The sequence below is a fragment of the Lycorma delicatula genome, chromosome 5 (genome assembly GCF_047948215.1).
Source record: "Lycorma delicatula isolate Av1 chromosome 5, ASM4794821v1, whole genome shotgun sequence".
Lineage (NCBI taxonomy): Eukaryota > Metazoa > Arthropoda > Insecta > Hemiptera > Fulgoridae > Lycorma > Lycorma delicatula.
Genome location: NC_134459.1, coordinates 177,318,308 through 177,341,870, shown reverse-complemented (window position 1 = coordinate 177,341,870; position 23,563 = coordinate 177,318,308). Strand labels below are relative to the sequence as shown.

Genomic DNA, 23,563 nt, shown 5'->3' with positions numbered 1-23,563 from the left:
TCTACCTCCATAATCTTTTCTCCTTCTATTTTCACATTCAGCGGTCCAACTTTGTTATTTCTACTACATTTCATTAGTTTCGTTTTGTTCTTGTTTATTTTCATGCGGTAATTCTTGCGTAGGACTTCATCTATGCCGTTCATTGTTCCTTCTAAATCCTTTTTACTCTCGGCTAGAATTACTATATCATCAGCAAATCGTAGCATCTACGATAATATCATCATCGTAGCATCAAAAAGGATTAAATGATAAAAACAATTATAAAAATTAAAAACACAACTACCAAAAAATAAATCGAACTAAAAAAACCAAAACAAGGTACGGAACTAAATATCGTTATGCAATATTTAATTTAATAAAATAATAGGTGACCCTTCAACGAAAATGTTTTAATGCAGTCGGCTCTTTAATATAGAATAATTACTATTCAGATCTCTTTAATATGGGATAATTACAATTCAGAATCCCCGCCTGCATTTAAATTTTTTCGTCGAAGGACAAAGTTTTCTTTGGTCACCCGTTGTCTTATGTTTAGACTTTTATTTCCCCCATACCTTGTTTTCTTTTTTTAAGTTCGATTTATTGTTTTTAGTAAAATTTTTTTTTGGCAGTCGTATTTTTATAATAGTTTTTATTATTTAAAGACGTTTTTAGGGTTTCGTTAAATCAAAGCTGGTGGGCTAATTTTATTATTTATTCTAATATAATATAATCTCTCCAGTTTCTTAAATAGTTTACCGGTATTATTGAACTAAGGTTGTAGAGTTCAGCATGGTGTACTATCATTTTAGTTCGTCTCAGGAAATTTTTATTTCTCAGTTCAATTCTAATAAGATTTAACTAAGAAAATAAGCGATTGATAGTAATGCATTACCGTTTATTTGATATTTTTTTTTTTAATTTGACAGTACATTCCCGCCGGTCGCCCGATTATATATCGGCGTCCATCTGTTTTAATTATTGTAATGTTATTTGGTGGGACCTGTTAATAAAGGTGGAGCAGAGGAAACGCATGTTTTTCACTACCGAATAACTTCCGTTGTTTTAGTTATAGAAAAAAAGTTTTACATTAAATAATAATATTTTTATTCCGTTTTTTGAAATCGACATACCTGAATTAGATTCGGAAAATATTGTCGGTGGATGACGTCCTTCTAGCCGATCGCAAATTCGAGTCTCTCCTCAAAGCTCTGCACGGCTTTCGTCAACATTTCATTCGACACGGCTTCAATTTCTTGACGAATGAAAATTTTCAGGTCTTCGATCGTGCGTGGCTTGTTCACGTACACTCTTGATTTCAGGTAGCCCTACAAAAAGAAGTCACAAATCGATAGATCGGGAGAGCGTGGGGGCCAAGAAACATCGCCTAAGTAAGATAGATCAGGATGTAGTCAGAGATAAATCAAGGGATCTTAAGTTATTTTTCTCAATTATTTGGTATTCAGCTTTTTCGGTATAAAATATACAAACTAATGCTCGATTTATTAAAAATAATGTGGAACTAAGTGTAGGTGGTACCCGATAGTTCGTTTGTACTAGGTGAATATCTTGTTCAGAACCTCTTATTACAGTCGTTCAAAATGAACCGAATACGTATCTAATATGAGTATGTATGTCATTCACACGTGTTTGTTTATATTTATATATTTTTTTCTATGTTATTTTAACAAATTTTTAATTTCTTTTCTCGTTAAAATAAATAGCCTTGCAGTATGTGTGAGCTATTATTTATCATTTTTACCGCAATAATCGCGAAGAAACATTTTTATTAACATATAAAAATATTTATTATTGATATACTAACAAATTTTACTCAGATTGTCCAACAGCCTGTTGGAAAATTCAAAATAATTGTATATGTAATCAGATATATTGACATTTCTGTGTTTATTATAAGGAAAAAATTATTTTTTTTTGCGTCCTGAAATAACGTTTTTGAATGCTGGAACATATTTTATGTGTGATTATTTATTTACAATATAAATAAAATTTGATAATCTCTAAGATATATTCAATTCTTGTTTTTCACCTCGTTTTTCTTCTTTTCACCGGCACGTTTGCGATTTTAAATCCACCCTAAGCATGGCATTTTTCTTTTTCTGCTAATTTAATTTTCAATCGTTCCAAGTTGCAGTAGGGTAGCAGTAATTGGGCATAGGTCTGTACAAACTAAAATTAAATATTTTATTAATAAAAAATAATTTATTATGCGCACTACTTGTTGATAAATAATAAAGAGATTTTATGTTAACCGTTTTTTAAATTAACATTAAATTGCAGTACAGAGATAATATGAAGCTGTTGAGGAGTTGCATTTCCTAGTTTGGAGTCTAACCTATTTTTAAAAAAATTGTGTTTTAAGTCGCTGTTTATTGCTGTTCGATGTAAAAGTGGTCTGTTATTTCAACATTGATTACTTTATTCAGGTTTTTTTTTACTATGGTTCTTTGATGTGACACGGTTCTGTAATGTATAAGGTATTGACAAAGCTAGCTAGTGTTGACAAGGAAAAAGATCTTGACTGCCTGTGCGAGTTTTTTGTCATTACCAAGAACTGGTCATTGATAAGGTGTAGTTCCAGTGAAATTTGTGTTCACTTGCAGTTATTGGTGGAAGAATGTACATTAACAGTAAAAAACTGTGTCAATTCGATTACTCCTGTTTCTGATACACCAAAATTTTGATTACCAAAGATAAAGTGACCGTACCAAATGTACGGACATAACGCAAAGACGCTATATGTTTTCCTAACTTCTGCTGACTATCCTGAATTATTAAATTTTGTAATTGGATATTAGTACTTTGCTTTGAGACAACATTGACTTTTTACATCTTTCTGCTTTTGTTATCATGAGAGTAGTCAACTACTTGGCCAAAATAATAATAAAACCTACATAAATCTACATAAACCTACATATTGAATCTACCCTATATCCACAAAAAAGTCATAGCTTATAATACATCCTTTTTTATGGGTATAAAACAGGTACAACGTGCAGTATTTGCATATTTCAGTCGACCGTCAACTACCCTCAGTTGTTTAGACATCAAGAGCTCATAGGTAGCAGTTAGATGTACGTAGTAGGACTGGCTGTTTTGTGACTTAAGACTTCAGTTTATGTAATTCAGAGTTGTCATTGTACCTATGGAGGTTGTATACATCGTTATGATCTGATAGATCATAACTTCTGCCGTGTTAAAGAAAAATTACACTCATCAGAAAATATTTGTTTAGCACACTACAGAGACAAAAGAAGCTGGATTTAATCCTTGTTAGGGTGATAGGCAACAGTGATCAGTGTACAAGTTGTCAGTGGGGCCATCCCACTCTAGATCAACATCATTATAAGCAGGAGTACTATGAAAGTAACATTTCCCTGCTGAACGCCATTAAAATAATGTTTGGAGCAGCAGCAGTCCTTTTTGGGCGTGTAATGTTTTACGGTGCAGCATAGGCCACACTGTTTAGCTCAAAATCTAGCTGAACCGTGAATAACTAGAAGTACGTTTCAAGGAATCATAATCAAAGTTTTGAGAGTTCATCGACAACTTTTAACAGATGGCTCATCATGAAACCTGCTGCAATAGGAAGTACCTTCCTCAAGAGTGCAAGACTTTGATCACATTGTTGTTTGAATAAATGCAAGCAACACATAAATTGCTCTTTCTTCTTCATTTTCTATTTCTTCATCTCTTCTGATAGGGAAAGGATACAAAAAAATAATCAAATCCACGTTTTTTTCTAAACAATTCAGAACGATCAAACCTACAAAGAAATTTCATTTATTGTTTTGCTCTGTAATCTAAACGTTATTGCCGGTACCAGAAGGACATTATATCTTGTCATAGTGCTGGCTCTATTGTGGAGATACTCGTGAAATTTTCCTGGAAAATATTATTTTATTAATTACTACAGATAGGGAATCTTGATAGGGACTAGATATAATAATAGGATGCAATAATAGATATAATATAATATAATATAATATATAATATATATATAATATAACATATATAATACAATATAATAGATATAATATAATATAATATAATAATAGATATAATCTTGATAGGCACTAGATAGGGAATCTTGGAGAGCTGCATCAAACCAGTCAAATGACTGAAGACAAAAAAAAAAAATTACTACAGATTCCTTTTGTGGACCTATTAAGACACTGTCTATAAGAATAAGCCATAAACTTTACGGTAGTTTAAAAGTGAACTATTCCTACTATTATCAAAGAAGTAGAAGGGGGAAGGCAAAGAAAAGTTGCTAGGAATATGATAAAATGTGTTAATAATTTCATTAAAATGGACAAAATAATTTAAAATACTTTCCATATATCGATTAATTCTTATTTAGAATAATTAATTATTATTAATTGGAAGTTTTAATAAATACACTACTCAGATTAAAAATGAGTTTGCAAGTGAATGCTCTGTGTTAATTTGTTTGTAAATTGATATCCAGTTCGTGTTACAATCATTTAGTAATACGTACATCTAAAAATCAATAGAAACTTTTCAGTTGTCACTTATTGCCTATTAGAATTCTAAAGTGTTACAAAGGTTTAATACAACTGTAATGTAAGATAAACCTGTCTTCAAGCAAGTGAAATGCATCCTTATTTTTTAGAAATTATTTTTAGCTAAAATATTATTTTAACTTTTATCATTGATTTTTTTTTTGTTTCTTTTTAAATTTTATATATATATATATATATATATATGTATATTTATGTATATATATTTTTTTTTTCAGAAGAACACTTTGAGTATGAAATCGTACATGTTGTTACCTTTTTTTCTGTTGCTTCTGATGTTCATGTGCAGTGATGCTGCCAAAATATTAGTTGTAATTCCGTTGTTTGCAAAGAGTCATCATTATACTATACAACCTATAATCAGAGAACTGGCTGAAAGAGGTCATGATATCACGTTTTACACTCCCATGCCCTTGGGAAAAAATTATACTAATGTTAAACAATTTGAGATACACTTACCTCTAGAAAAAATGTTTTGTAAGTATAACTCTCATTTTAGATTATTAAAATATAATTACATTATACACGTTATTTACAGGATTATATTAAATTTTCCTTGTTTTTATTATACTTCCGTTTTATAATATAAGTGTATTTAGTTAAAATGTATTTTCCTTTGTAGCTAATTTATATCTTATGATGCCTACTTTTGTTCAGGTTTCTCTGATGTATTCCTTAAACAACTTTTTAATCTGCCATCGCTTCAGTTCAGACAGATTTATTATTTGTATATAAACATACTTAAAAACAAAGATGATAAAAAGTCTATCCGTTAAAGATAAAATATTTTTTTAATTTAAATAATCATACACAATGTATGAAGAATAATCATAAATAAGAAAAAAAAATCATGTAACTGGCCAATGAATATTTAAAGGAAAGTAGATATATTGTGGCTTAAATTAAAAACCTTAATTTAAAACAGAAGAGTAAAAATGTAATTGTAATATTTTCTTTCCCTTTGAAACTTTATTTCACGACTGCTAAATTGCCTGAAAGTTTTGTATTAAAAATTGACAAAAAGACTTGAAAATTTTTCAGTGCACCGTAGTCACAGAACAGTGATATAAGAGTTCGTAAGTTATACCATTGTGTATATCAGTTTAGCTTCATAAAATTTATTTAGCTCACCCTTGTTTTAAAATACTGTCCTAATTAGAAGACATTTCAGATTTATGAAAAATTATTTACTTTATGATGGATAAAGTTAATATGAGAGGGGACTAAACTTAAATAAATGGAAACACTTTAAAATTTTATAAGATGATAACTAGTAATTATAGAGTGTAAGCGTTCATCAAAAATAAAAATATGATACGATTATAATTAGGCATTATTGTATTGCGACTGTATGAATTAACTAATAAATAGAATTTAAAAATATTACAGCTCCTTATCTAGGGGTCTAAATACTAAATTTTCTGACATAAGTTAGTGTTAATGTTTTTATAGACTACTATGTGACTCACAACCCACATTTTTTCCTTAGTTTGATATCTGCTGCGTTCATTGTTCCTCTTAGCTAATAAAATAACGTATTACATTACCTCTTTTCCATTTACAGACATTTTATGAATTTTTTATATTATCATATATATTTATCGATAAATATCATACCTTATATATTTATCTATTTTGTACGTAGAAGAGCTCACATAATATAATACCGCTTTACAGACTGCATGACATTAAGTATTATCAAAAAATTAAGTGAACAACAAAAGTAACATTAACAGTTATGTGTTTTTTTGTCTAATCAGTGTTAAAATAATTTTGCATTGTTATTGTACTGAATATATTCACTGTTATTACTATATGACACTTTACTTTTCACTTTGAAGTTCTGCAATAGAAGGCCAATATTCTATTCTCATTATTGATACCGATCGGTGGTCCTACTAAATGTTAACATTTTTTTCTTCATAATTAAAATGTTAGTATTATCTAGAATAACAAAATTAGAGAGTTTACAAGTGTTTAATAAATATTTTAAATCACAATATAATAAGTTGTTCATAAAATCAAAATCCAAAAACTTAAAATTGGCTTTTAAAGTATTTTTATCATCTAATCTGACTAAGTATCCCAAAGATTTTCTCGGTCATTATTTTTTTTATTTCTGGAGCTGATTATGCCAAATGTACAGCAAAATCAGATCACAAGTACAATTCAAAACTAAATTTGAGGCCTACAATGATTAATCCCGTGAAAGTTATTTGAGATTATATTTTATACTAGCACCTTTATCTTTGTTAACAATACTTTCAATCATCGATTGTAGCTGCAAGAGTGACTGAAAACTTTACGACATAAGTTTAAACATATCGTTGTGAAATAAATTTGGTTAGAGTAGTCAAAAATGAATAGTTTTATATCATCTTAACACTTACTTATTTATTAAAATTAGTAACACAAATCGTGTGTAGCTATAAAAAAGAACAATAATTCATTTAAGCCTATCTATTTTACAGATAGTGACAAAATGTTATTTTTTAATTATGCTCTTTTAGTTATGTGTTATTTTTTAGCTTTTGCTTTTGATGCCTATTTCATGAAAATGATACAGCGTTTGGTATTTCAAAGTACAGACAAAATAACAATCGCATAACCTCCTGCGGATATCTGACTGAAAAGTTGTAGTTCAGTAGAATATTTCCACAAGCTACACAATTGTAAGAATATACACGGTTGTTCCTTTAGAAATCCTGTACGTGTTCTAAAGTGGATCTTTAATTTTTGAAGGAAAATAGTTTTTATTATTCCTGTATTTAACTTGATGAGGGCAAGTAATTTTTCAACTGTGTACTGCTCTGATTTGGCTAAAAATGTCTCCTGAGGGATTTTGCTTGGTGTAGGTATTTACTACCAGGAGAGGCCCTTGAGCTTTCATCTGAGTTGGGTCATTTGTTTTGTGCTATAATTTCTTAATGAGTAGATTCCTTTTCTTGCTGTCTTTAATTTTTTTTTATTATCCTTGACCTATTCTTTTCCACTTTTTAATCTACAGGAGCCAGTCTAGTCCTACTCATCCTATAATGAGGTTTCTGCAACATATTGAGTCAGTGGGGTGGTGAGGGTGTCTACAATGCTATACAGCCAGTTTAGGACTACCTGTACTGATCCCAAGAAATGTAATGTTAATTAAACAAGCTAATTCTTCCAAAAATACAAATTTTTGCTTGTTCACAACATCCTTCTGGATTAGTTGACTAGAAGAGACAGATAAATGTATTAAATCTTAACATTTTACTGATAAATTTATCTTCTAGTCTTGTCTATACTTTATTAATTAGAGATATATATTTCACGTAATGAAATGTTGCTAACAGAAGGAGTATAATTAATTTCTTGCTTTATAATATCAATCCCAGTTTTTCTCTTGGCTGTGATTATCTAGTGAGTGAGATACAGATAGCATTATTTTGATGACATCATTATTTAGTCAGCTCTTGTTCATCAACACAATGAACTATGTCCACTTATATAGTTGGATATCATCTGCATTTCAGTTCACTTAGCATGCTAATATACAGCAGTGTAGCGTATCAACTTGGTAAAGGCAAGATAGGATACCACTTTTCTCCTCACTTTCCCTAGTAAATGTAGCCTGGAAGGATTCTTATTCCCTGAGGATTTTTTTGAAATTATATTAACTTATATCTCATGTTAAATCAACTACAACTACACTTATGGTATTTAGCATTTATGTATATTTTTGAAAAAAAAAACTGAATAATTATACTAATTTACTCTATTTTAAATATCTGTTTTTCTGTTTCAGCAACAGTAGGTTTTGAAGAGATTCGTAAATTGGGCAAAATACCGTGGTTCAATCTGATTTCATTTTGGCCAATGGGCTTAGGAATTGTTAATCAAACATTAGAGCATCCTGAAATCCGAAAATTAATTCATTCTAATGAAAAATTTGATCTTATTCTATTAGAAACATTTTTTGGTCAAGAATCATTAATTGCATTCGGACATAAATTTAAAGCTCCTGTTATCGCTTTAGCTTCATTCAGTTCTTATATACTCATAGATGAATTCACTGGAAATCCTTTTGGTACCTCTTATATACCTGGTTTTGAACTTCCTTATACAAATAAAATGACATTTTTTCAACGTTTTCATAACACAGTACGCAACACTTTAATTATGTTAATGAGTTACTCTTTTTATTTACCATCTCAAGAAAGTTTGATGCGTAAACACTTTAATTATCCTGGTTCAGAGACAATTCCACCAATGGTTGATATGTTACAGAATACTTCATTAGTTATAGTAAATAGTCAAATAAGCATTGATTATCCGAGAGCTTGGGTGCCCAATGTAATTGGTGTAGCTGGTTTACATATATCACCTGATCGTAAACCGCTTCCAAAGGTATGTAAATCATAAATATTTTGTAATTAAATTTACTGAAGAGTAATACTAGTGAAACAAACTAACTACACTGAATTTATTTATTAACAGTTTTTACGAATAAAAGCTTTTACTTCTTACTTTCAAAATATTTTTAATTTTCATTATTGCAGCCTATCCTTTATGGGAACGTGTACATTTTTGTTGTTAAAAAAGTTTTGATTTTATGCGATCGGCATTTTAGCCACTTGTTTGACTTTGTGTATAATCCACAGACAGGAAGCAGTCCCCAGACAGTCTTATAGGTACTGATTGTCAATAAAGAATTGGTTTTTATATCTTTATTGGAAAAAATCTATTGGCACTTCTAATGACATGATCTAATGACTTTCATAGTTGTGTGTATTTCCAAAGTTTCTGTTTTGTTCTAGCCCAAATGTTTTCACTCTGGTTCATATTTGGGCTGTTTTCTGGCCAGGAAGAAGTAACACTACTTTTTTCCAAAAATTCTATCATTGCTTTAGCATTATAATATGGTGCACCATCATTTATGAAGTTCCATTTGGAAACCTTTTCTTGATAAAGGAAAGGCAACCTTTCTTTCAAAACTTTTATATTTCTGTCATGATTACTCTACATACCCTAACTGAGTGTGCTTCACTGTTTGTGCGCACAGTCTGAATGAAACTCTTCATCAGATTGTCTGTATATTCTGTGAAATTGCTCAATTTTTCAAGAATAGCTTTTTTAAAAAAGTAGAGAAATAAATGTGTAAAAAGAGAACAAATTTGTGCATAGCTAAGCAAATAAAAGTTATACGCTGACAAACTTATATTAATTAACAGCACTATTGTGCTGTAGAAATGCTGAGTTATTTTAAGATTAGTAAAGAGCACACTACTTTACATAAATTCCTATGTCATTAAATAAATAAAAATTTAAATTACAAAAATGAATTTTGTTAAGTGACTTATCTTTGCCTGTTTGCCTGCAATCATTTTAATTGCTTTTTAGCCATCAGTGAAATAATTTTTGCCTTTTTTGTGAAAGCACCATGCTTTTCCCTTCATTTTGCAAATCTCTGCCGACACTTCTGGGTGAAATATTTATTCTGTAATCCTTTATTTGATTTCTCAAATCTCTATTACTGTTTCTTCTTTTAGCCAAAGCTAAATTTTCAGTTTTCTTATAGCTCTTTCATTAAGGAATCCATTTTCTTCCACATTTACTAACACAGTTTTGTTCATATGTTTCATTTTATTTACTGTTTGTGTAATTCTGCTCACTGGTCTTTGAGAATTATTAAATCTTATTGCTGTTTGACTATTTGTTTCTAGGAGAAAGTTCTGCTGTCATACCATACTAAAATATCTCTATTAAAAATATTAATGAAAATAATGGAGTATTTATTCAATGCAGGAATTTATAACAGATCGGAAAAAAAATTCAGTTATGTAAAAACACAAAAACTATCTGTAAAAATGTGTACAATGTGTATACCTCTACCGAGTTAATTTAACATGATTTCTACATGCACAGTATACAACTGCTATGTTATAATGGTTAATAGGAGAGGTTAATTACCTAAACTGGCAGGCAGTCATTTGTTGCCACAATCAATCACAATGTTCCCTATGCAGTGGTTCTACAGTTTTATGAATAGTATGATAGCAATTTAAAATTTTTTAGTGCTTTTTTTACTGTTTATGTTATAATTTATTCTTTCAAATAGCCTAACCTTATCATTTTATTTTAATTTTAATTATTATAAAAATGATTAGCAACATCTTAACCCAGGGCTTCTTGCTGTTTAGGCGAAGGAGTTGATTTAAGAAGCCAGATGAAGTGTGTAATTATTAAAGTTTTCATATCAGTTCAGAACAAAGATCCAGAAATTTCACAATGAGAACTTTAACTTCAAGTTTTCCTTGTTTGTGATATTTCAGTTCACTTGTTAAGAAAGGTGTTGACAGGATAATAAATTAAGAGAGAATGAGACTTAACACCCCAAGTAAAACAAGTCTTCTATAAATTCATCAAAACAAGTATCTAATTTATAATTTTCTATGAATCTTAAGAAACTGTCGTATATCAGGCCATTATTGTAGGTATTACAGAATGAAAATTCAGATCTTGGCTTTGATTTTAATAGAGAGACGCTAAGAAAAAAATTTAAAAATATGATGAGGGTTTAGATGGATATTGGTCAAGGATATTCAAAATACTTTGCTGGAGAAAAGTGATAGCTATTTAAGAAAATGCCTGCAGATTGTTTCTGTTGAGATATATTCACTCTGCTCATGGTAAAGGTTTTGTTTGTTTGGGCAGCACAAATAAAGGTTATAAAAAAAAATCAAATAGCTGAAGACTGATTATTTTACACGCAATCAGCGAAACCGGCACATTCCTAATGCTTTATTAATGTTCATATCAGGCCAGCACACAGAAGAATCACTAAATCTCTGATCTGATTCTGTGTTAATGATTGACAATACTTCTTATTACAATAAGAAAGTAAGCGAAATCCCAAAATCCTTGAACAGAAGGTTAGTTATGTTAGAATGGTTCTAAAGTAAAAATATTCCATGCTGCAAGATTATGTATTCAGCTGAATTTTACAAATTAATTGAATTCTATAAACCAACATACAAAGAGTTTTGATATAATCTAGCCACAAAATGGTTAAAGTATAATCAGATACCCAGATTCAATCTCATCAAGCTAATCTGGGCAAGAGTAAAAAATGATGTTGCAGCAAGGAATATTATAAATAAAATGTCTAAAGTAGAACAACTTGCCAAAATTAAATTTTGTATGTTGACATCAAAGACAGAAGGAAATGATTTGGCCATCCTAAAAAATATTAAAAAGAATACTTTGTATTTTGATGTGATGCAGACAGATTAATTGATACACTAACTGATTAATTAATTACTAGGCTTAATGAAAGCGAGGATGCTATAGATTCCAATACAGCAGAAAATTCTAATTGTGAAAATGATCCTGATAAAATGGATAGATTCAGCCTCTTCATTAACAGTCCTCATTTTTAATTTCTTAATTTGTAAGTTAAATAATGATTTTTAAATAAGTTATTGAGTCAACAATCTTTAAATTAAAGTATTTTATAGAGCTTTTTGAAATAAAAGAGATCTATACAATAAAGCTGTACAGTAGAGCTTTTTGGAATTAAAAATATTACATTTCATAAATAATATAAGGGATAAGGTGGCCACACCTTTTAGTGTTAGCTAAAAGATATTCTACATCTCTTATTTCATTAAATTTACATTTCTCTTTTGTTCAACATCTACCCATCATCTGCCTAGTGACTAGTTCAACTTAAATACATAGATATTATGCTATGCTAATGTGGTATACTACAACACTGACAATTACATAAAACGTAATGGAAATTGCAGAATCAGTGTGTATTAACAAAACAAAGAAAGACATCTATATGTTGACAAAGCTATCAACTTGAAAGTATTTTAAAATAAATAAAAGTGTAGAAAATATTTTAATGTAATCTTTCAGTAGCAAATTTGAGTGAAAAAAATAATCATTTTGTAATAAAATAGACTAGATAAAAAGGCCTGAATTTTACTTTTATAAAATATCAAGATTTAGGCCCATTTGGCACGGTTGCACTTCAGGAGTACTTTGGTATTACATATCAGCTGATATTAACTTAGTTTTGTTGTAAAATAAAAAAAAAGATATGCTTTACAATATTAAATAATTTTTTAACTTAACCTGTAATGATGCTAAGCAGAAAAAAACGACAATTAAATTCCAATTGATTTCTTTTTTAATTTCTATGTAGTAGCAGCAACAGCTTAAATAACAAACTTGTGAAAGATAAAAATCGCAATTTTATTGATTAATCTTCAGTAAAACAAAATAATAACAGCTCACACTACATAACTAACAGGCATATTTCCGTAGTAAAAGAAATTACTTTGATGATTGAATCATATGAGGGAATCATATTTCCTTACCAGAAATGAAACCAATTCAATATTTCTTGTATTTAAATGACTTTTTTTATGTTTTAAAAAATATTTATTTTTATTATGTAATGTCTGTTAATAATTCTTTTTTCTAGGATTTGAAAGATTTTATGGATAATTCTAAAAATGGAATTTTATATGTCAGTTTTGGTTCAGTTGTACCTAGTGAAAAGATGCCAGATGATATGAGAGAAGCATTTATAAAAGCATTTAGTAAATTGAAACAAAATGTTCTTTGGAAAATATCACTGGACTCCATTCCTGGACTTCCAAAAAATGTTAAAACTAGTAAATGGCTTCCTCAACAAGATGTGCTCGGTAGGTAAAATTACTTATTTATTTATTGTTATTTTTATATTTCAAGTTGAATGCCAAGAAACTCCATTTATTAAATTCTGTAGATTTTTAAAATGTATGTTGATATTAGATGAACTTTTTCATTTTAAAATCTAATTGGAAATGGCATATTCAGACAGGTTTACAAGCACCCTCCTATCTGCTTTGAGATATATACTTAGTACCTAAAATGGAGATCAAGAATTAAGAGTGGGAGGGGTATGTAGTGAGAAAGGATATTCTATCCATTATTGAATCACAGTATGATATAAAAAATCCCATTTAAATGATAGCTTCATGGCTCCCTTCTAGCAATGGGAGCCCATCCTTCCTTCATTGCCAAGGAAGATCCAAGGTACTTAACCCAGAATGAAAGAAATGCATTGTTATTGGTCAGCATGTTGCATTTACTGGCTTAGATATAATTGCTGAAACCAAATTTGTATTCCTCAGAAGTTACAAGCACCTGAGAAAAAAGATATCAGCCGGTTACTCTTTTGGATCTAAACAAAAGAGATAGATAAAAGAACGACAAGACTTATTAATTGTACAGTTCAGATTACTTTATAGAACAATAAATGCTTTTTTTAAAGAATAATTTGCACATATTAATGAGTCGGTAATTAAATTTGTTTAATTATTTATCAGTTAATCCTTCCATAATTTTGTTGTATATTTATTTCTGAATAATTTTAGAACTATTCAGAAGTTGTATAATTTTATAATAATGGCTATAACAAATAACTCTTTATGAAACATAAGACCTTGCTGATGGTGAGGGGGCTTGAGTGCTCAGTGATACAAAGTAGCTGGACTGAAGGTGCAACCGTATCGGAGAGTCATCTGTTGAGAGCCAGACTAAGGAATGATTCCTGAAAGAGGGCAGCAGCAGCTCTTTCAGTAGATTTAACAGTGTAGGTCAGGAGGACTTAAATGGTCATATCAACATCACTCAATCTTCTGAGTACTGAAAAACTGAAAGCAATGGAAAACTACAGCTGCATTTTTTTCAAGAAAATGTAACTATGCATTTTCATATAACAAAGATGGAGGCGCCTTCCTTGGTAAATTATTCTGGAGGTAAACTATTCCCTCATTTCCTCATTTGGAATCTCTGGGTGGGAACTACTAAGGAAGGGGTCACCAAAAAATAAAAAAATAACATTCTATGAGTCGGAGCATGAAATGTTAGAAGTCTGAAAAAAAAGGTTGGTAGGTTATAAAACTTAAAGAGGAAAATGGATAGATTAAATGTAGATGTAGTAGGAATTAGCAAGGTTCTGTGGGAAGAGGAAAATGACTTTTGGTCAGATGATTTTCGAATAATTAACTCAGCTTCAAATAAATGGCAGGCCGGAGCAGGTTTTGTAATGAACAAGAAGATAGGGAAGAGAGTAGAGTATTTCAAAATGCATAGCTATAGAATCATTATAATAAGGATAAAATCAAAACTTAAGCCGATTGGTAATGCCTATATGCCTACAAATGCCAAAGATGATGATAATTAAACACATGAAAGGGGATGAAAATTTAATAATAGTTGGAGATTGGAATGAAAGGACTGGAAAGGCAAGGAAGGAAATATTGTGGATGAGTGTGGGCTGAGCAAAAGGAACGAAAGAGGGTACCGACTTACAGAGTTTTGCACAAAGTATAATCTAGTAATTGCTAAACACCCAGTTTAAAAATTTAATAGAAGAATATACACAAGAAAAAAGCCAGGTGATACTGCAAGGTATCAGATAGATAGATACTGCAAGGTAGATAGATAGATAGATAGATAGATACTGCATGGTTAAGCAAAGGTTTAGAAATCGTCAACTGCAAAGCTTATCCTGGAGCAGACATTGATAATAACCATAATTTAGCGATAATGAAATGTAGATTAGGGTTTAAAAACCTGAAGAAAAGGATTCAGATGAATCTGTAGAATTTAGAGAAGTTTGAGGAAGAGCAGGTAAAAAAGATTTTTGAGGAGGAAATCGCAAGAGATCTAAGTAAAAAAAATAAGGTAGAAAATGTAGAAGAAGAATGGGAGAATGTTAAAAAGGAAATTCTTAAATCAGCAGAAGCAAACTTAGGCAAAATAAAGAGAACTACTAGAAAACCTTGGATGTCAAGATATATTGCAGCTGATGGATGAACATAGAAAATATAAGAATGCTAGTGATGAAGAAAGTTAAAGGAACTATCGACAAATTTTCATCAGACTTCAAAAAGAGTATTATAGTCATGATACCAAAGAAAGCAGGAGCAGATAAATGTGAAGAATACAGAACAATTATCTTAACTAGTCATGCATCAAAAATCGTAACTAGAATTCTGTACAGAAGAATTAAGAGGAGAGTGGAAGAAATGTTAGCAGAAGATCAATTTGGTTTCAGGAAAAGTATAGGGACAAGGAAGCAATTTTGGCACTCAGATTAATACTAGAAGGAAGATTAAAAAAAACAAGCCAACATACTTGGCATTTATAGACCTAGAAAAGCCATTTGATAACGTAGACTGGAATGAAATGTTCAGCATTTTAAAAAAATTAGGGTTCAAGTACAGAGATGGAACAATTGCTAACATTTACAGGAACCAAACAGCAACAGAAGCCGTAATAAAAAAGAGAGTCTGACAAGGATGTTCCCTATCCCCGTTACTTTTTAATTTTTACATAATACTAGCAGTCAGTGATGTTAAAGAACAATTTAGGAGTAACAGTACAAGGCGAAAAGATAAAGATGCTATGATTTGCTATTGATATAGTAATTCTATCTGAGAGTAAAAAAGATTTAGAAGAAACAATGAACAACATGGATTAAGTCCTACGCAAGAAGTATCACATGAAAATAAACAACAACAAAACAAAAGTAATGAAATGTAGTAGAAATAATGTAGATGAACCACTGAATATAAAAATTGGAAGAGAAAAGATTACAGAGGTAGAAGAATTTTGTTATTTGGGAAGTAAAATTACCAAAGATGGACAAAGCAGTAGTATAAAATACTGAATAATGGGGGGGAAACAAGCTTTCAGTCAGAAATATAATTTGTTTACATCAAAATTAATTGAAACGTCAGGAAAACATTTTTGAAGTATATGTTTGGAGTGTAGTTTTATATGGAAGTGAAACTTGGTCGATCAGAGTACCTAGAAGAAAAGATTAGAAGCTTTTGAAATGTGGTGCTGTAGGAGAATGTTAAAAATCAGATGGGTTGATAAAGTGACAAATGAAGAGTTATGTCGGCAAATTGATGAAGAAAGAAGCATTTGGAAAAATATAGTTAAAAGAAGAGTCAGACTTATAGGCCACATATTAAGGCATCCTGGAATAGTTGCTTTAATATTGAAGGGACAGCTAGAAGGGAAAAATTGTGCAGGCAGGCAACGTTTGGAATATGTTAAACAAATTTTTTTGGATGTTGGATGTAGGGGATGTACTGAAATAAAACAACTTGCACTAGATAGAGAATCTTGGAGAGCTGCATCAAGCCAGTCAAATGACTGAAGACAAAAAAAATGTATAATTTTTTTTAAGCATTCCCAGAAACATATATAAAAACCTCCTTCAGATGATGTCATGTAAGAGTTTTTTCAAGCAAAAAAAAAAATTAAACGAAAAGTAATAGAAAAAACTATGCCATTGTCTAATCCACAGAGAATGATGGATGCTCCAGAGATGTAACATTGATGTTTCATTCCAATTGTCTATAGTGTATAAGTAAATAAATATATAAATATATAATATAAGTAAATATATATTTTATATTATATAATATAAATATAAATAAATGTGTATTTCTATATGTTTGGCAGCTTCTCGCTGTGAAAATGATATTTTAACTTTTGTTAATATTTCATCAGATTTTCTTTTAAAACTTTGAATATCTCAAACTTGTTTAATATTTTTATCATTCTTAGGAGAGAGCTGTCCAACTATGAACATTATCTTGATTCCCACATAAACATGTGACAATCCTAAACTTTGCATTTTTGCAAATGATTTTTTAAATCATGTTAGAATATCCAGTCGGTTTTCTTAAGTGTTACAAAAAATCTGGCAGGTGTCTATATATTCTTGAAGGAAATTTTGAATTATAATGATGTCAAACACATATTTTTAAAACACATACCTGTTTCTAGCGCATAAAGCAGTAATATGCTGATTGGAGGAAACAGTTATATAAGTACTAGCCATATTATTATGTCATGAATATTGCCACTCTATGAAACAATAATTTTTCTATCTTACCTAAGGTTTCAAACAGTAACTGCTAATTCCAGGAATCTTTTGAAACTACCTTATATAATAGATTATTTTTAGTACTGTTGTAGGCTAAATATTGCAAGGGAGATATGTTTTGTAGATCTCTCTGTGCTTAGTCTACAGAGGCTTGAAACATTTTGAATTATCTTTAACTAATAGCAAATGTAAGCACCTGATATAACTGCAACAGCAAAAAGTATACATAGTTGAATTACTGCAAAACCGCTCTCACTTTTTCAGTGATATGGGGAAAAAAGTCGTTTATTTCATGCACAATTGAAAAGCATGCAATATTAGCATACACGTAATGAATCAAAGTCTATCTGAAAAACAGGATTATCATTGCCATTCAGACTAAATTATGTATGTAGTGTTATTATATTGTAACATTTTTATATATCGCTATTATTTCTTATTTTTTCCTTTAATTTTTTGCTTATCTATAATTTTTCCTCAATGTCTGAGGAAATTATGATGATTTTTTAATAGTTGAAATGACCATCTAATTTTAGTTTTTAAGTAATTTTCTTTATATAGATTTTGAGGATAATCATGTTTTGAAATTTTTTCTGTAATCATTTTGCACAGCTTTTTTTTATTTGTAGTTAATAATTTATGCTGTAAAAATTTTGAGATTGTGTAGGAAATGGTTTTGTTCTTAATAATTTTTGTTTTATTTTCCTTTAAACCTGAGCTTGTTTTCCAGATGACTGTTTAATTTTTTAAGATAAAATCTTTTTTTGCATCCGCTTCAGTACATGGTTAGTGAAACCAGTGTGCATTTATATTGTATATTATTAATCCGGTTAATGATAAAATTATACCCTCTTGATATTAAATTTATCTTAAAAAAATAAACAAAGTTTCAAATAGCCTAATGAAAAAGTCTCATGTTTAAATGTAATGTCAGATATTTTTTTGTATGATTAGTAATTTTAAAGTTCCAGAATCTTCAGATTTTTCTTAAAAAAATATGCTAAATGAATTTTTTGTAAGAGAAAAGATACTCATATTTTTTTGATGAAGTAGTTTGAAGAACTTAACCTCGTAAGGTGTGAATGAGATGATGCTTGAACAAATGCAAACAAGTCATTTCAGGAAATGACTTGTGGAATCAATTAAACATTTTTTATTAATGTTTTCTTTCAATATTTGTCATTTTTTTATGTATACTTTAATGAATTAGTTTTACAAAGTTTTGCTTGTTTTTGAAAAAGTAATTTTCTTTTTGTATTTTTCTTTCAGCACATCCTAACTGTTTAGCATTTGTTACTCATGGTGGTTTACTTAGTCAACAAGAAGCTGTCTATTTCAGTGTTCCATTAGTTGGTATACCATTTTTTGGAGATCAGTATATGAATATTGAAAGAGCAGCTGCTGCTGGATTTGCTATTTCATTAGATCAGTATAATTTAACTGAAACTTCATTAACTTGGGCAATTAATGAAGTCTTAAATAATCCTAAGTAAGTTATCTTTTTTAAATTAATTTTTCATTACTTAATTAATAGAGCATTATTTCCATTAATGTTTGGCATGTATAAAGATTTTATGTGTATGAATTGTGTATTTAACTTTTTTTAACTGTGTAATAAAAACAACACATAAAAAAGTAAGAAAAGAAAGAATGATAAACTTTGTATCAATATTATTTAGAAGAAAATAATGAACTTTAACCAAAACCAAATGTATGAAGTTAGACCAAGTTACTTTTTTCCATGATTCTGTGATTATATCTTAGCAATTTTAATGTTAAATTATTTTAAAAAAGATTCCTTGATGTTTACTATTTTTAAATTTGTCATCATTAAATAATTATAGGTATTTATATCAGTTATGTGCAGTTAAATAGGAACAGTTTTTATTTGTTATAAAATCGTGCTACCAAAATTCACCTAATTCAACAAATTATTTATATAATCATAAGTAACAAGTCCAACTTAAAGAGAATTTAAAGCTATTAAATTTTGTTAGTACTATCCCTGCAGCAGTGAGGATGGTTTCCATCAAAAATTTGATTTTTATAAAATTTTTGTAGCTGCCTCTTTTTAAATGCACAGACTGATTGGATTCCTTGGTTACTAGGAAGAGCCACATTATCATGACAATATGTATAACTAAAAAAAAAAAAACTGTTTACAGATTGAAATTTGCTTCTGTTAATGGGTCCAGACCACCACTTATTTGGTCCTATAATAGCTCAATTTCCCCTTTCTTAGATAGGAAAAAGAATATTTTCTATGTTATACTTTTCAGGTGTTTTTTTTGTATTTATTTATGATTATTATTATCCTCTCTTTACATCCTCCCTGATTACTATACTGAAAATTGTTAACATAAATATTGCTTGTCATTTTGAAAAACATGTGCTCCTTTTTTAAAATTAATTCTGCCTTAATTTTTTGTTTCATGCTAGTGTTCTTGCAGTTCTCACATATATAATTTATTCAGTTTCCATGTCAGAACATGAGATTACAAAAATAAAATACAAAAAAAAATTTCTAGATTGTATAAAAAACACAACTGTTAAGTATTTATCTTCCGATTATCCCAGCCTGATTCAACCACCTGATGTGGATGTAATATAACATTTTAAATCAGTTTACTGGGGTACATTAGAATCATATTTTACATGGAGTAAAAGAAAATATCTTAAAATCACCCTCAGCTAAAAAAGTCACAATAAGAGTTCATTTTGTGGCATGTTGTATAATTTGTAGTCGTTTACCATGAAGTAAGTGAAACCACAATTTAAAATTGCTCTACTCGCTTGGATTTTATAGTTTCAATAAGCAAATCTGTTGTCAGAGCTGATAGTTATCTCCTGGTTGCTATAATAAATTGAACAAAATGAAGGATTCAAATTGACTGATGAAATTTCTTTATTCTGTAAGAAAATGAAGAATGTGAAGTTGAATATGATTAGAAAGATATGTAGTCAATAGAATAGAGTGATAATAAATATGGTGGACCATAGTTATGACAGATTGAATTTAATACCGGCCTCTGTGGCACGAGTAGTAGCATCTCGGCCTTCCATCAGAGGTCCTGGGTTTGAATCCCGGTCAGGCATGGCATTTTCACAAGCTACAAATCATTCATCTCATCTTCTGAAGCAATACCTAACAGTGGTCCTGGAGGTTAAAAAAAAGAAAAAAGAATTAAATTTAACAAAATTTTGTAAAAATGTCAACAGATAAAACAAAAATGCCAGCGCAAACTGGATAAAGATTTTCAAAAACATATATTGGTCTAGTGAAGTGCAAACTTTTTAATTGTTTTTTTTAAGCCATTTTATGATGTTATAATTACAATGATTTGTATTTTTATTTACTTTAATATTATTATGCATTCTCTTTTACTAAAAACAAAGCAAGTTACAACTTAATAAATGTATACTGTAATAAACTGTTTAAAATAATATACTGTATACTGTTTATATCTAAATTATATACACTTACAAATCTATTTTGAGCATAGGTTGTTTTTTTTTTTTCATTTTTATATATATTTGTTATGTTTCAGAAGATTTGATTTGTGTAAATTAATGCAGTCCTGATATGTCATGAAAAAATGCACAATGCAAAACCAAACCAATACAGACTTAACACAGTTGTGACTTGTCAAATGTTATGAATATAATTAAAAAATGGAAACTTAAATTAAATTAAATTTTTAATTTACATTAATAAAAGTTAACTTATTTATCGTATTTCTACTAAAGATGTTCGAAGTAATCATGCAGCCATGCACTTTTGTGCTCAAATGATCATATCGAGAGTTACTTGTCTAAAACATTGTCAGTGATGACAATCATTGAAGTCGATTTCTTGTTGAATGTTCGCCTTCAGTTCAATGATAGTGCAGGGATTCAATTCATAAACTCTCTATCCTTCAAATAGCCTCAAGGAAAAAATACACCTAGATAAATCTGGAGAATGCAGAGACTAACACCCTCTACTCCCAATTCATTCTTCCGTAAAAACAAACAACATGACCTGTGTTAGTGAATCGTTTGATTTGCGAGATGTTGCTCCGTCTTGTTGGAATAAGCTGTACTCTTTGTCATTATTTGTTAACAGAGCAAAGAATTATATAAAAATTGTGCAGTACACTTCTTATTGACAGTCCAGTCAAAAAACATTGGCCCTTCTATATGATTAAAAGAAACAGCATACACGGATTTTCTTATTGTGAAGTAGATGCTCAAACATCTGATGAGAATTTTCAGTCATACAATATCTGGTATTGTGCAAATTAACATAATGAGTTAAGTGAAACCGTACACGTCCTCTAACATGAAATAGAACATCTGGTCTATATATACATCGACTTTTACCATCAGTGCATGCTGAAAGCAGTGAATTGGATTAGTCACCTTCAGATTAACATATATCATCTGTATATATATATATAAATTTGTATATATTTATTTGTTTTATATATATATATATATATATATAAAGTTCTTACATATATTATATTAACATTTATTATGGTCAATTTTGTTTTTGTTTTCAATGATGTAGCTATTACCATATTCAACTGTACACCAATGGTTAGGTTAGCCTGACAGATTTAATTCACTGCCTCGACTGTAGAGTGTGCAAGATATGTTCTGCTCAGTAATAAACAATTTTTTCTTTTCACAGGTACCGGGAGAATATAAAGACACAATCAAAAATATTTCGTGACAATCCACAACCACCTATTGAAAAAGCTATGTATTGGGTTGAATATATATTAAAGTATAATGGAGCACCGCATTTACGTTCAGAAGGAAGAAAACTTTCTTGGTTTCAATATCTATTGTTAGATGTTATAGGTTTCATCGCTTTGATCTTAATTTCAGTTTTATTTATTGTATATTTAGTTATCAAATTTATTGTTTCTTTATGCAGAAGTAAAAAGAAACCAGAAGTAAAATCTAGTAAAAAGAAAAATTAAATTTTCATAAACAAAATACACTTTACGATTTCTTTAACTGATTGTAGATTACTCTTAAAAATTTGTTTTAATGCAACTAGATTTGCATTATTTTATGTATTATAATTTTTTTTTTTTGTCATTCTACACGTAAGTTCAAAGATTGTGTTGAGGGAATAAAAAATGATGATTTTGTAAGATATGAAACATGTTATACATACTGAGATTTGCATCCAGGACCTCCAGATGGAAGCACAAGACACTATCACTCCACCATAATGGACTGACAGACAAAAAAAATTGAACTCTGAAGGTCGGCAGAGTGGACTTTTTATCAAACTATTTGTCATCAGTAATATTACAGTTATGTTAATTCATCCTGAATATCCTACAGTACAGATATAAAATTAATACATTATTTCTCAGACATTTATCAAGTTGATTAGAATAAATTCGCAGATTACAATACTGATAAAAATAATAACCTAACAATTATTAATTTTCCTTAACATTTGTGTGCATTTACATTTTAATTTCATCTAAGTAAAAACTATGTGTATATAGTATGTGGATATATAAGTGTGTGTGTGTTTAGATGATATCAAATGTTTTTACTTTTTATATTTATGTTACTAAAGTTATTAATATTATTGTTTTATAAATATTTTCATTTTATGACATATGATTTTTATTATTTTATTTCATTTTTGAAGTTTGCGTTATAAAACTTCTCAAAATATAATAATGTGTCATGTATATAACATAATATTAGAAATATTGTATTTTTCTACAATTTTATAGTAATATACATCGATTAGATTACAAAGAAAAATAAAATGAAATTAATAAAATCTCTATTTTTATTTAATAAATGATTATCTTTAGTAACTACGTAGTTTGGATATATCATATATTATTTTTTTATTTTCAAACCAAAGTCCAGGATTTTAATTCAGGAGTTTATAGTCATACACTGAGTTTAAGTCCTGGCATGAATCAGGGGAGTTAAATTTTATAACAACTTATATTTTGCTGTAGTTTCCACCAGGTGAATGTCATACTGCCCAAAAATTATAATTTACTTCCCTTAATCGGTCCAGCAAACCAGATTTAGTAATTTATACTAC

General features: G+C 29.4%; 1 protein-coding gene across 1 annotated transcript in view; it reads left to right on the top strand.

Moving 5' to 3' along the window:
* Positions 1-23,119, top strand: part of LOC142325619 (UDP-glycosyltransferase UGT5-like) — a 56,048-nt gene extending 32,929 nt beyond the window's left edge. The window contains exons 2-6 of the mRNA XM_075367605.1: positions 4,763-5,021; positions 8,326-8,927; positions 13,015-13,237; positions 18,757-18,976; positions 22,163-23,119. Coding sequence (XP_075223720.1) covers positions 4,778-5,021; positions 8,326-8,927; positions 13,015-13,237; positions 18,757-18,976; positions 22,163-22,457 — 1,584 coding nt within the window. The 5' untranslated portion in view covers positions 4,763-4,777 and the 3' untranslated portion in view covers positions 22,458-23,119. The remainder of the gene's footprint in view (positions 1-4,762; positions 5,022-8,325; positions 8,928-13,014; positions 13,238-18,756; positions 18,977-22,162) is intronic.
* Positions 23,120-23,563: the final 444 nt, after the last annotated feature.